The 13,888-nt window shown below is 40.9% G+C and overlaps 1 protein-coding gene across 1 annotated transcript in view; it reads right to left on the bottom strand.

Moving 5' to 3' along the window:
- Il2ra (interleukin 2 receptor subunit alpha) overlaps positions 1-13,112 on the bottom strand; it is a 41,324-nt gene extending 28,212 nt beyond the window's left edge. Inside the window, exon 1 of the mRNA XM_013156321.2 lies at positions 12,830-13,112. Within this exon, the coding sequence (XP_013011775.1) occupies positions 12,830-12,893 (64 nt within the window). The 5' untranslated portion in view covers positions 12,894-13,112. The remainder of the gene's footprint in view (positions 1-12,829) is intronic.
- Positions 13,113-13,888: the final 776 nt, after the last annotated feature.

The raw sequence follows: 13,888 nt of genomic DNA, 5'->3' as shown, positions 1-13,888 counted from the left end.
TCAGTCGATAACAAGCTTCAGTGAATGAAAGAGTTAACCACAAGTTTACCACAGAATGTCAACCTGATTAAAATTAAAGTATCATCAGATAAGAAAAACAAGGGTGTGTGTGTGTGTGGGGGGAGAAATACATTCTTGTTCTTTCTCTGAAATCTGAAAGCAATTTTCCCTCAAATCTTGGAAACCAGTTTCTTGACACGGAATCATATTTTTAGTAAAAATACGCTAAAATTGTGAATCTCACCCACAGTTTCTGCAAATAGAATTTTCTGAGAAATTAAACCATATTGATGAGGAGATTTCAACTGGATATTAAGGGGACTTCCCTTGAGATCTTAAAGAAGGACGAGGTAAGTAAATATGGTTCAGGGTAGAGACTAAGACCACAGGGAAAAGGGAAAGCCATGAAGCCCCCCTGCTCCTCAGTTCTGAGGCTCAGTGCTGCCGGCGTCAGGAAAAGGTGGGTCAGGTTGACACGAACTGCTCTCAGGTCAGGCACACCATGTCCACACTCATTTGATCCGACCCGACAGTCACAGTCACAGTCACAGTCACACTTGCACTCTGCCTCCTTTATCACCCATCTCCTATGATGCCTTTTGTGCTCCTATGATGTCCTGCTCTCCAGAATTCATGTTCAGTTTTAAGCAAGGAAAAAATTGGACGCATTCTGATAAGGATCAAATCTTTTCATGGAGAATGATGACCCAGACATGGAAATGTAGCCTTAAACTGTAGGAAAGGGGAAGCATTATTTGGATTTCAAGTTCTAGGGGGAGGATGTTAATATTCTACCCTGATTCTCTTCTACATGACTTTATTTAAGGCAGGCTTAGTACAGACTAATAGTACCATGCATCTACCTCTCTGTGCTGACAGGTGCTGCTCCATTGGACAATGATATTCAGGTGTGATGGGGTCAGTGGGGTGAGAAACATGGTGCCAGAAGAAAGTTATGCTAAGACTACAGGTTAAATGGAGCCCAAAGCCCTTTGTTGTGCTCTTAGGTTGGTCTCAGGAAAACAAAAGCACCTTGCAGGTTTTTGCAGAGGGCACTCTGTGTTGTAAGAATGGACTGGTCTGAACCATCTGCTGATCTGGCCCTGCTTCCACCTAGTGAGCTGGCCCTGGTCCTGAGCCAGACCCTACAGGAGACTCAGCCTTCCGTTGCCCCAGAACTTCTCTTAACCAGGTGGTGACAGTAGGCTGTGCCTCTGCAAGTACCTGGGGCAAATGTCAAAGAGATGAGAGGCTGACAAGAGCTGCTAAGTCACCCAATGGGTACCAGAAGACTTGGCTCCTGGGGAAAGCCTAACTGACTTTGCTAAGAAGATTTTCCAGGTCCCTGAAAAAAGCAATCATATTAACTGAGACTCTGATGTAAACCAGACACTATGGAGAGCATAAATCATCTCCATAGTCACTGTATGAAAAACGTTTTTTATTACTATTCATGAAAACTAACATAATTATTATTTTAGGTCACTTTATATATCACAATTAAAATATATAATAAATAAAAATATATAATTAGAATAATTATGTTGTATCACACTCTGCAACAAAAATATATACATATGCCATACATAAGATATACAAAGTACTGCAAGGCTTGATCAAAAATATGGTATGTGAGGCCAGAGACATAGCTCAGTGGCTTAAGCAACTGCCTGGCAAGTGCAAGGTCCTGAGTTCAATTCTTGCTATTAAAAAAAAAAGTATGTGTTTAAATTTTTTAAAAATTACAAAAAAATTGTCAACAGTAAAATATATATTGCATTAGTCACCCCCAAGGGCTCCCCCTTCTTCTGAACACCCTGGTCCCATTCTTCTTGCCCCTTTCTGAAGAAGTTCTGGAAGTCCTCTTTGTGCGTGACTTTATGAGGTATGATAAATGCTGCTTCAGAATGCTACCCAGCAGAAGGCAGGCTGGTAAAACACAGACTACAGGACTTCTGATTCTTCTCCAAAGCCAAAACGACTGTGCAAATGACTGTGCAAGGGAAATATTTTGAATCTATTCAGAATACCAAGGCAGTCACAACAGTGCAGCTAAAGATGCTTATGAAGGAGGACCCAGACTTGCTCCAGAAAGCAAAGCTGGCCTAGAACAATGCGAAGTTCTTGAAGTTCACCAATTTGTTTTCATTTGTGTTTACGCAGGTCAGTTAGCCAGGATTCTCCAGAGAAACAGTGAAGTGGATATACATAGATGTGTAAGAGGAGATTTATAATGGTTCGTGTGATTATGGAAGCCAAGAATTCCTAGACTATGCCATCCACAAGCTGGAAACCCAGGAGAGCTGATGATCTAATTCACTTTGAGAACCAGGAGAGTTAGGGGTGTGATTCAGTCTGAGACCAAAGCCCTCAGACTGGAGAATCACTGATTCTGAAGCTCTGGGATCTGAGGTCAAAAACCCAGCAGGACCAAAATTTGATGCAGAAGAAAGTGAATATCCCAGCTCAAAGAAAGAATCTGTCCTTTCTCTGCTTTTCTGTTTTAATAGGGTTCTCAGTAGATGGCACCAAAATCCATTCTCACTGGTGAGAGTAATTTTTCTTTACTCAGTCTACAAGTTCAAAATTCTCTTTGTTTTGATTAACTCAGATGTTAATGCCTCTGGGAAACACCCTAATAAACATCCAGAGTTAAGCTTTTTCCAGCTCTCTGGGACTCTCTTGGTCCAGCTAAATTGATACATAAATTAACCTCTATATTTATGCTGTGCTTACTGATTAGTTTTTATCTTCTCAACTCCTGGTGGCCTGGGAGGCTTTCTGTTAGTTGCCACCTATCTCCAGGAGACCTCCTGGAGCCTTTGTGGCATCCCTCTGCATTCCCAGAGTAGCCCTCTCTTTCTTTACCTAATACTTACCAGTCCACAGCCATCCCACCCACCACTGCCAACTTGCTTGTGCCCATGTGCAACAACATGCCATGGTTTTTGTGAAGAAAGCAGAATTTTAAGCTAGGCTTAGAATATGACTCTATTAGACTCCCAAATTCATGAGTCCTTTATATACTTGCAAGGTATATTCTGGGTAGGAAGAATTTCAGTAGGCTGGTAAGATGTAGAAGATGATTCTAGTAATGAGAGTAGATGCCAAACTTGAAAATCATAAGTGAGGAAATTTCAGTGAAAGATAGGAGGAGACCAGCTGGCTTGGGTGTGCTATGCATGCAGAAGCAGACAGATGGTCCAGGTTGGAAGGAAGATTGAGTGCTGGGAAGAGGACATGGACATGAGACCCATGTGATGGGGAATGGTCACAAACTCTTTGAACAAGGACAAAGCATCATGAGATTAATTTGAGGGTGTATCAAAAAGTGATTTTAAGCACCCTTTGGTTGATTGCTGTCTACATGTAGGGTAAGAGTATGGATTCTGGTCAGATGACCCAGCTCCTGGCTTTTTTTGGGATAGTGAATTTCTGTCTCATGGCCTCACTTTCTTTAAAAAGTAAAGTAAAATGAGAATAGTGATAAGGTCTTTTTCTTTTTTATCAGTACCGGGGATTGAACTCACAACTGCTTGCTTACAAGGCAGGTGCCTATGCCACTGAGCTAAATCCCCAGCCTCTAAGGTCTTTATCTTCTAGGATGGTAGTGAGGACTCGGTGAGTTAACAGATGCCGAGCATGTGGCTTAAGACCTGGCTGGCCTGGGGAAACATTCAGCAGTTGTGATGGGTCCCAGGAGGAAGAGGAGGTGTAGGATGCCAGTCTGAGGCCTCTGTGGCCTTGGCACACTCTGGTCTACTGTTCCTCAGCACAGATCTTTGAAAATCAGGCAAGAGTTGTGGAACTTGAGAATTTGTGGGAGAGAGAAAGTGAAAGTGATGGACTCTTGGGTGAGAAGCCATGAAAGGCAGAAGTGAAGAGACCAGCGAGGACAGGATACAACACCAGAGCTGACACTCTGTGTCAGCTCCTGTGGTTTGCACAAGCTGGCTGGCAGCAGGATGTCTGAGGAAACTGCTTTTTTACTCTAAAAAGCCTTAAAACAACTTTTGTTTGTTTTGCTTTCCACTTGAAATAAGGAGTTTTCTCTTTGCAAAGGTTCTTTTTATTCTAAATCAGGCTCCAAGCAGAGGTGTCACTACCACAGGGCCGGAAGTAGCTACCACACAGAGTGCTCAGCTGGGTCACAGGCTCTGCTAGTTTCATCAGCCGGGGAAGCCTGTGACAGCTTGCCCACAGTCTGCGAAGTGTCACCGTCAACAGCCCCAAAACTCCTGGGAAACTCTCAGGGTGCCACAGGAAGAGGCTGACGTCAACCTAGACATCAGAGGACTTCAAACAAAACTGTAGAAACCATTCCTTTGCCCTTTACTAGGTAACATGATAAAGTGATCTTTCTCTGGAGAGATGGGTCAATTCGCTTTAAGGGGCTCCTTTGATTAAAATATGTATATTTAATACATATATTTTAATTTATTCATCATTTATAAGTATGTCATATATATTATTTATGTTTTATGAATATTTTAGTGGATATTTAAATTACATATGTTTTGAAGGGATCTTGGTTCTTTGCTTTAAAAAACATAATAAGAGTTGAAACTATGGCTCAGTAGTAGACAGCTTGCCTAGTGTACATGAGGCACTGGGTTCAACCACCAGCATAGAGAAAAAGAAAAAAAAAAGAGAAAGGAGGAAGGAAAGGACAGAAGGAAATAGTGAAGGAAGAAAAAGAAGGAAGAAAAGGAGGGAGGGAATGAGGAAGGAAGGAGAGAGGAGAGAGCTGGGCCTGGTGCACATGGGGATGAGGTGGGAAGATTGCCACAAGTACATGCCATCCTGGGCTACATAATAGTGAGTCTAAAGCCAGCCTGGATAACATAACAAGGCACTGACTTAACAAAAGAAAAAAATCCCTTCCCAACAACAACAAAAAGAGACAGAGGAAAGAAGAGGGAAGGGAGACCCTTGCATTAATGTAAACAAATTAATGAGGGCCTTTCCTCCCTTGGACAGCTTTTGAATGCAGAAAGATTCCCAAATTCTTGAGCATGTGGCAGTTGATCTGTATTGTCTGTTAATGCTGATTGTAAAATTCTGGGGGCTGTGGGGATAATTGGTTTGTTATTAAAAGAGTTTAAATGTTCCCATCTGGAATGTTCCAAAAGGAATTTCTTGAACCTTTGTACACTGATATTCTCTGTCAATATTACTCTAACTTCAAAATATAGGGCAATTTGACAGGTGTTTGATCTTAATAATTTTAGTAGTCAATAGTAGTAACACAGTCCTCTGCCACTCCTCTGTTCCAAATGCGAATGTCAGTGAGAGGATTACTAACAGGATGCCTGGCAGGAGTAATGAACATCAGCCTGTGTGTTCCATCAACTCTTTATAGTTGCATTTGTGCCCTAATGGCCTTGCAAATATTTCTCTCCTGCCAAATAGTGACCTCCCAGAAGCCAATGACTGCGATGTACTCATCTCTGGGTCTCCTACCCTGTATATGATTCACAGTAGTTGTGCAATAAATATTCACTGAATGAATGAACAAAGAAATGGGCAAACAACTGGAAGTCCTTTCCTAAGCAAGAGGTTGCCTTTTATCACTCTACGGCTTCCCTCTTCCTCTTTTCTCATTTACCTGTCATCTCCACAGGTGTAGAGTAGACACTTCTCACACCTAGACATGCACACATCATTTACTTTTTTTTTTTTAACTGCTGAGAGTACAGAAAGCAATGGGCTTCTGAAGAAGGTATCTATTTTTGTCCCAAACAGAAAGGAGTAGGTGATTCTGTGGGCAGAGATGGCAATTCCTGCACACGGTGTGGTGACTCATGCCCAGAAGTGCTCAGAATTTCCTCTGTTTTGTGGCTACTGGGGCTGACTTGACTGTGATGCTTTCTTTGAAGCACAATCAGATGCAAGGAAGAAACTGTGAGCTGCTCTTTGAGGGTGGGAGCGGGGCTCCACGCAAACAGAAGGATTCAGAGAACCCAGACTCCAAGGACTGGGGGGGCCTGAGAGCTCCTAAAACAGTCTGCGTACTCCAAGTAATCCAAGAAATCTTTCTGTTTGTGGTGACTGTGACACAGATCTGCAGGCTGCCCAGTGCTCTTAATTTATGCAGAGCCATACAGGGCTTGTGGGGCAGAGCACAGCACATTGTTTTTTAGTTTGTTTGTTTTTTTGTTTTTCTGTACGGGGGATTGAACATATGACCTGGTGCTTGCCAAACAGGCACTTACACCACTGAGTTAAACCCCCCGCCCCTACATGGCACATTCTTATCTCAACTTTTCAAGGGCAAATCAATTTTTTTGCTAACATGGACCATATACCCTTGACCCTTACCAGCAGTTTAGAACAGTAGTAAAAAGGCAGGCACTGGGTTAGCTCAAATTCTAGCTTCTGTTATGATTTGTGTCTAGATGCCCTCCCAAAGCCTCATGCAGTCAGGGGCCAGGCTTTTAGAGTTTGTGATTGATTTGTGGTTCAATGCTGGGATAATGGGTGTGAGTGGTATTGTAAGGGACAGAAAGTGTCTTCTCTCATGCTGCTCCCTTTTTGCTCTTGTTGCTTTTGCTGTTTTCCACCGCCAAGAATTGTTGCCTTCTGTCATGAGCCACTCTGCCTTGGAACCAGCCGAGTATGGACTGAAACCTCTACAGACTGTGAACTAAATAAACTTTTCTTTCCTTTATTTTGGGTGTTGGGTATTTTGTCTCATCAATGACAGAAAAGTATCCAAGGCATCCTACACAGTTGCTCTTTCTTTCTTTTTGGTGAGAGGAATCTACTCAATTTCAGCTTGCACAGTTCCACAATGTATTTTTCCACTGTATTTAGCATGTCAGGGAAACTGTGAGAAAAAGGAGACAGCAGGCTAAGGACATCATCCCACATTTTCCACATGGGACAGGCCTACCAGGGGCCTGTTCATAGGATATATACACTTCTGATCAATATCTTACACCTTACTTGCTTCTGTTCTTCCCAACACAGCAACCTTTGGATCAACCCCCACCCATGCCACTCACACTTCAGTGCTTGAGAGTTTTCTGATGCCTGAAGCCCTGCTGTAGGCATGTTGCCTGGTACTGGCTTGACAGCTACTGGTCAAAGACCTTTGAACTGGTGGGAGTGGTGTGGTGTGGGAGTGGGTTACTAGGATGAGCCCTGTGACTCTAGCCTTGTGGCATGCAGGTAGCTGATACTGGGTGAGGGGGAAAATTTGGATGTAGAGAAATAAGACCCAGAGCTTCTTTGACTGTTAGCCATGGGTGTTGTATGGTGCTGGTCATGCTAGTCAGTGATTCATCATGTCAGGGAAATCTACCTGAGACCGGTGCCTTCTGTCAGCACTAGAGAATCAAAGTGAGATGAGGAGTGCTCAAATTCTTTTTTGTCTGAGCAATTGTATTAATCTTTATCAGAAAATCACTAGGCACTTGAGCCTCAATACGTGCACCAAAAAATGCATACACATCTATGACAAATTATCTTTAGTCTGCTACTCATGAAGTATATACTCTGTGTATATAACTTCAGCAGAAAATATCCTCATTCCTCAGATAACATATTGTTTTCCCTATTCTGATCACTTATGGCATTATTTGATCTTTTCTAGATTTGTTTTCTCTTTTAACCGTAATTTCTGTGTGGGTAGAAGCGACACATTTCTTCTGTCATGTGACAGATTAGCTATGCAAAATGAAGTCCATGCTCTAACAGCAAAGGCTTCATATTGGCACTCATGTGCACCAGTATCTTAGGCAGTAAACCCAGTCCTCCAAAATCAGAATTTGCTTTATAACAAGACCTCAGCTGAGTTGTAAATGTGTCACAGTTTGAGAAGTGCTTCTATGTTCTCAATGAGTAGAACTGGAATAAGAGACTCAGCGAACCATGGGACTCATCACTTTGTCTTCCTAAAGTAATAGGATGCAACCTTAACTGCATTTTAAGTCATTTGAGAAACTTACAACAAGTGTCACTGTTATTTCTGGGTTCTCTGCCCCAGAGAGTCTGACTTCATTGGTTTCAGTAAATCTGAACTATCACTTTTATCATGTTCCAGATGCACACTGTAATGTGCAGCTGGTGTTGGGAACCAGCACTCCAAAAACATTTCCCAGTGGGATTTGTGCACTCTTATTGATGAAAATAAATTTCAGGATATATTAAGATCAGTCAAGTAGCCAAAAGCTATCTGAAGGATCTTAGAGGAGAAATAACAAAAATTCCTAGAGACAATTGTAATATCATTTTCCCCTAAATGAGTGACTTACTGGAAAACATGATGGAGAAATCATTGATGGGACATTAACTCACTTGCAAATACAGATCATGTTCCCTGGGCAGTCTTCAAGATGGAAACTGCTCAGCAGATGTTTCTTCCCGTTGTTAAACTGTAAGCGATTTGAGGTAAAAGACTATAATCTTGTTCATCTCTGTAATTCTAATGCAGGAATGGATAAATAAAGGAATATCACCTCAGATCTATCTAGAGATGTGCAAGGAATATTGGGATAGTACTTAAAAGGCCTGAATTTTAATGCAGTCTTTACTTGAACATGCTCACAGATGAATTAAGGTCCTTTCTCCTTTCCTCATAGTGGATGGCTCTGAATAAAGAGAAGAGAGGCAGATTCCCACTCAGGTAAAATCTCTCCTGTGAGAAACAAAGACACCGAGGACAGAAATATCTTTACTAAGCAAACGACTAACAGTACTGTTGGTCTATCTGTGTGGTAGTTTTGCCTTGACACCTACCACTGCAGCAATACGGAAGCAATGGGTCGTGTTGCAGTGTTGGGCAGTACCTTTTAAGAGCTGGAAATAACCTACAATGAGATTTCAGGCTTTGGTCTGTTGACACTCACAATCTCTTAACCCTGACCTTGGCTGAGAATGTCTTCAGTTAGAAAAAATTTCCACTTCCAAAAGTACCCTCAAATGAAAATATTTTTTGCTTTGCTTTGGCTGTGTGTGTGTGTGTGTGCGCGCTTGCATGTGATGAGTTGAGTCTTTTCAAGTAGTCCAGGTTGACCTTGAACTCATAGCAATCCTGCTGCCTTAGCCTCCTGAGTACAGGGATCATAGGAGTGAGCCACTATACCTGGCTGAAACTACTTTTTAAGTAGAAATTTTTTCTTTTGAGAATTCTTGACATAGGGTGATAGGACTAGAAAAGAATTTTGAGATCTCTTGATCAACTTTCCTTCACAGGGAGCAATTTGACATGACTCTTGCATTTCTTCTCTTTGGTCTCCAACAATGTTACTAGAAAGAGCCTTATTCAATTTTCTTCTTCTTTCAAAGTTAATTTTCCTCCTGATTCTATTCCTCACAAATCTCAGATGACACACCCCATTTCCAGAGGAATTCTGTATATTTGTAAAGTTGCTACTCATCATTGGACAATAAAGGGTATAGGGAATTAATTTGCATAACCTCTGTGTTGAGGAGTAGGTTGCCTTAATAATGTCTATGCTTATGAATGACTTCCACAAGAAATTACACAGCAGTACCTAGAATGCCAAGGTGTGGTCATAGTGGTGCACACCTGTAATTCCAGCACTTGGGAGGCTGAGACAGGAGGATGACTGTGAGTTTGAGGCCAGAGTAGGCTGCATAGTGTGTTCAAAGCCAGCCTGGACTGCATAGTAAGATTCTATCTCAAAAAATTTTTTAAATTTTAAAAATATTTTAGAATACTAAGCCAAATAAATTCTAAGAATCCCTGTCTTTGTGATGAGTGGCATGGCGGAGTTGTAGCATACTACAGTCATGAGTTATTAGCACCTCTAACTGATGCATCAGTGAAATCAGTTGTTTTGTACCGAACAGTAAAGTCAATTCTTTTCTTTTTAGTTCTAAAGTCCAAAAGAGAGCATATGTTCATATGCTACAACAAACTGCATATTCAAGACACTGTTTTAAATAAAGTAGGCGTTGTTTTATAATGTATTCCCAATGCTTACCAAAATCCTACCTCTTCAAGTCTGGCTTGAAGATGGAAAAAAAAAAAGACAGTAACAATAATTTGGGGGTATCTAGAGCAACTCCAAGATCAAATGTGAAGGGTAAAACATTTTGTGTTGTAATGGCAAAGTTGAAGGTGGGAAATTCTAGTGTGGGCAATAATCTTTACAAGAAGGGATAATTAGACAAACATGTTGCCATAATGGTTTCTGTGCTCTTTTTTTTTTTTTTTTTTTTTTTTTTGGTTTAGGGATATAGATTGATCACAGAATTCCTAGAATGAAAGAGAGATGATGAAGAGACATGTAAAAACTCAGAATTTCCACAATTCTGAGAAAGATGCCTTTAATAACGTGCTGTGTTGACAACATCAGGAGAATTCTCTTTTTAACCACATCCCAGGACCCAGTAATATAGAGAATAAAAACACCCAGGTTGACTAATTCATCCCCTGGACACCATCACAATTTTAAATGGTGGCTTTGGAAATTTTCAGAATGAAAAATCTGCCTTATGAGTCAGCTAGAAATTGTATCTCTTGACTGTTCATTTGATTTTGTTTAGAGGACTCCTCTCCCTAAGGATTAAAAAAGAATTAGTATTTTAAGATTAGATTCCTCCTGGAAGAAAAAGTCTGGGGTTTTTTCTTCCCCTGGAGTGATTCCTGCATCATCTATTGTAGGGTCCCAGAAATTCAATCCATTTCATTCTCTTTGGCCTCTGGGCTATTTTATATTCATAACCTGTTTCCCAGCATTTGATCTCCCTCCACTCTATGCCAGAATCACCTCTGACCCTGTTGGCAGTGAACACAAAGGACACAAGTCAAGAAGCTCTGGTACCGTCGGGGCCTGTGTGATTCTGAGTTTTGGGTTCTTCTTCATCTAGGGTCTCAGGGTATCCACACTGTGGAGTGGTTATAAAGAACAGGATAAAAATTATATATCTGTCACATGGAAGGTACTTAGGAATCATATTTTTTTTAAAGTTTCTAGTGGTTCTTTATTGCTTAACAAATGAATTTTTAAAATTTCAACTTGGTACTGAAGGCTTTGCGTTATTTCTTTGACTCCATCCTATGCTTCCAGTCTTGTTTTGCTGTTTTGGGTTTTTTGAGACAGGATTTTGCTATGTAGTTTGAGCCAGCCTTGACCTCACTATGTACTCCAAGTACTGGGATTACAGGTGTGTGCCACCAAAACTAGTTTTATTTTTAAGTCTTAATTCACAATATCCCCATATCCCTGTTTAGTGTGGAGAACATGGCAGGCCACTTGTTGTTCCCTAACATTTTTCTGAGTCTTTGTATGTCTATCTGGGGTCTCTACTTGCAGAAATATCCCAGTCCCTCAGAACCCAGTTCATATGTCACCTTCCCAAAGCCTTCCCTGACAACCCCACAGTGCTACAGACCTCATCATAGCTTGCAGTACTGTTAGTCTACCTATGCCTTTCTTCTCCTGGTGAGGTAGTAAGTTTCTTAAGGATCAGCACCATGTTATATGCATGTTTCTATTTCCTACAATGTTGGAAAGGGACATAAGAAGTATTTGTAGAGTTTTGTGGAATTGAGTGGGAGAAAGTAAACACATGATATTTCACTTGCTCCACTGTCTCCAAGATCATTCTGACCCCTGGATAAATCATTTATGGCTGGTAATAACACAAATTTGCTTGAAATTTGTTCCCAGAGATAGGAAATAATTCATGTAAAATTTTTGTTGTCCTGGTTTGGACCAGTCTGCCAAAGACCTACTAAGGAAAAAATTACATTACAAGTCTTCCTAAAACTGTTACCCCTGTAACTCCAAAGTGAGCAAGTTCCTGTAAGTGGGTCAGAATAGAGCCCAACTTAATTTACCCACTTCCCCCAAACAACCAAACTTTGGCATGCACCTTTCTCTCTTTCTTTTTTTTTTTTTTTTTTTTTTTTAACGGTGACAAGGTTTATTCAAGAAAGTAAAATTTAAGAGTGAGGAAAGAAACTGGCTCTGCAGAGCAAGCTTGGACTGAATAAATGGGCAAAGAACAAGATAAGAGAACATCCAGGAGAAAGCAGGGCGGGCAATTGTGAGGAAAGCTGTGATAGCCATTTTTTCTCTTTTTAACACTTTTTTTTCCCCTGCAGCCAATCAGGAGTCTACTTCTAGAAATTAAGGACATGAAATCATAGACTTTCATAAATACATACTTTTATATCTTATCTATTTTTCTGGATCTCATCAAGGGATGATATTAGAAAATGCACAATCAGGAAGGATGGTTTGAGGTATTAAACTGGTGGTTTTTCTTTAAAAAACTGAGAAAACTCAGGATGATAAAAATCTTCATGTAAAGACACGTTATACACATTCTCATCATATATATACAGAGAGATGTAGAAAAGTAATGTTCTGAAGTACATTGATATTTTCTAAAATTTCTATAAAGTTGCACTTGTAAGAAATTTTCTAGGTATTACTTTTAGAGGACATAAAAGCAAAGAATCTACCCTTAAAGCTAAATTTTTTCTGAAATGTTAAATATATTAGTGTTTGATATATGAGTTACGGTGTCTCAGGCAAATTATCCAGGACTTAGACCCTTAAGAGTTTTTTAGTATTACATTGCAGTTTAAGGCAGGAGAGGGGATCCTTAGAAAACTAAGCTCTGTCCCTCCCTGGATTAACTGTCAAGGCTGTGTATAATATGAGCGCCTGGTTCAGTGCTTTATAGATTGAGGCCACTGAGGCATAAAATGAGGCTCCAGTAAGCCACAGGCAAGATTCAACTGCCTTCTCAGAGTTTTCTTTGGGCCACTTGTGATTCTGAGCCTGGGAAGGGCTAGCATTCATGAGCCTTCCCAAGATTCAGAGAGCAGTTCATGGCTCCTTACCTGTCATGCAGCCGGGTACCATGATGAATGTGAATAATCCCCATGTCAGCAAGCGTGGCTCCATCTTCCTGGCACTTGGGATTAGTTTAGGGCAATAAAAAGGAAATGTTCTCTGTAGTATGCTGGCTGTGTCAGCCTCTTTCTCTCATGGTGTTGGGAGGATGCCAAAGGAAAGGATTAGTCCTCCTGGGCTGTCATCTTGGCCCGTCCATCCAGTGCCTGTGACAGTCAGGAGTTGCTCTCTTTAAGTATCACACTGATATGTTCAGCCAGGAAATTGTGCTACCACTCTGATCTCTGATCTCAAATATAGGAAGTATTTTTTTTTGATGACAATATAGTTTGCGGTAATTTTTCAAACCAGGGTTTTTTTCAAGTTCATTTGCTGGGAGGTGTGGGCTGGGGTTGGTGAGAAGGATTCAGCTTCATTTTGAATAGTTCTTAAGCTTCCCCCCACCCCTCCAGAAAGGAAAGGGAGATTCCCCTGCTGTTGAAGGAGAGTTGAGCAAGCACTTCTTGGCAGTGGTCTCATCGACTGTTTCATAAACTGAGTCCTTCCCAGCATTTCAGCTCCCTGAAAAGTCAGCAAGAGTAACAGAGCGAACAGGAATAAAGTCACAAAAGAGTGTGGAAAGCAGCCTTTATCATAGACAGGCATTAGCAATCTGATCCTGGATCTATTTCAGAAAAGGCTTTGAGGTTGGGTTCTATTATAGTATTCAGCCTATTGAGAAGAAAGCAGTGGACTGATACTCAGAATTCATGAGTAATTTCCTAAAATTTATAATTGATACTAGCCAAAATCATTTCATCATGGTGTCTGAGGTTCTTGAAAGTCATTTTGATATGGGGAAAGAAAAACCTCTCAATCTGTCAGATGTGCTGAGTTTGGGGTGTCACAACATCGAGGAATTAAGTCAAGAACCAAAGGAGGACATGGGGAGAGTTTTACTGGAAGTAAGTACAGCTCCTGGATTTCCAGGCAGAGTCCTGAGTTGGTCGTCACTGAGGCTCTTTGTAATTTATGCAGCAAAATCACATGGTTTAAATTACAAGCAA

Source organism: Cavia porcellus, unplaced genomic scaffold (genome assembly GCF_034190915.1).
Source record: "Cavia porcellus strain 051 isolate PalLab524CR breed Dunkin Hartley unplaced genomic scaffold, mCavPor4.1 scaffold_13, whole genome shotgun sequence".
In the NCBI taxonomy this organism is placed as follows: domain Eukaryota; kingdom Metazoa; phylum Chordata; class Mammalia; order Rodentia; family Caviidae; genus Cavia; species Cavia porcellus.
Note: the sequence above shows the minus strand (reverse complement) of the source record. Positions and strands in the feature narration are given on the sequence as shown.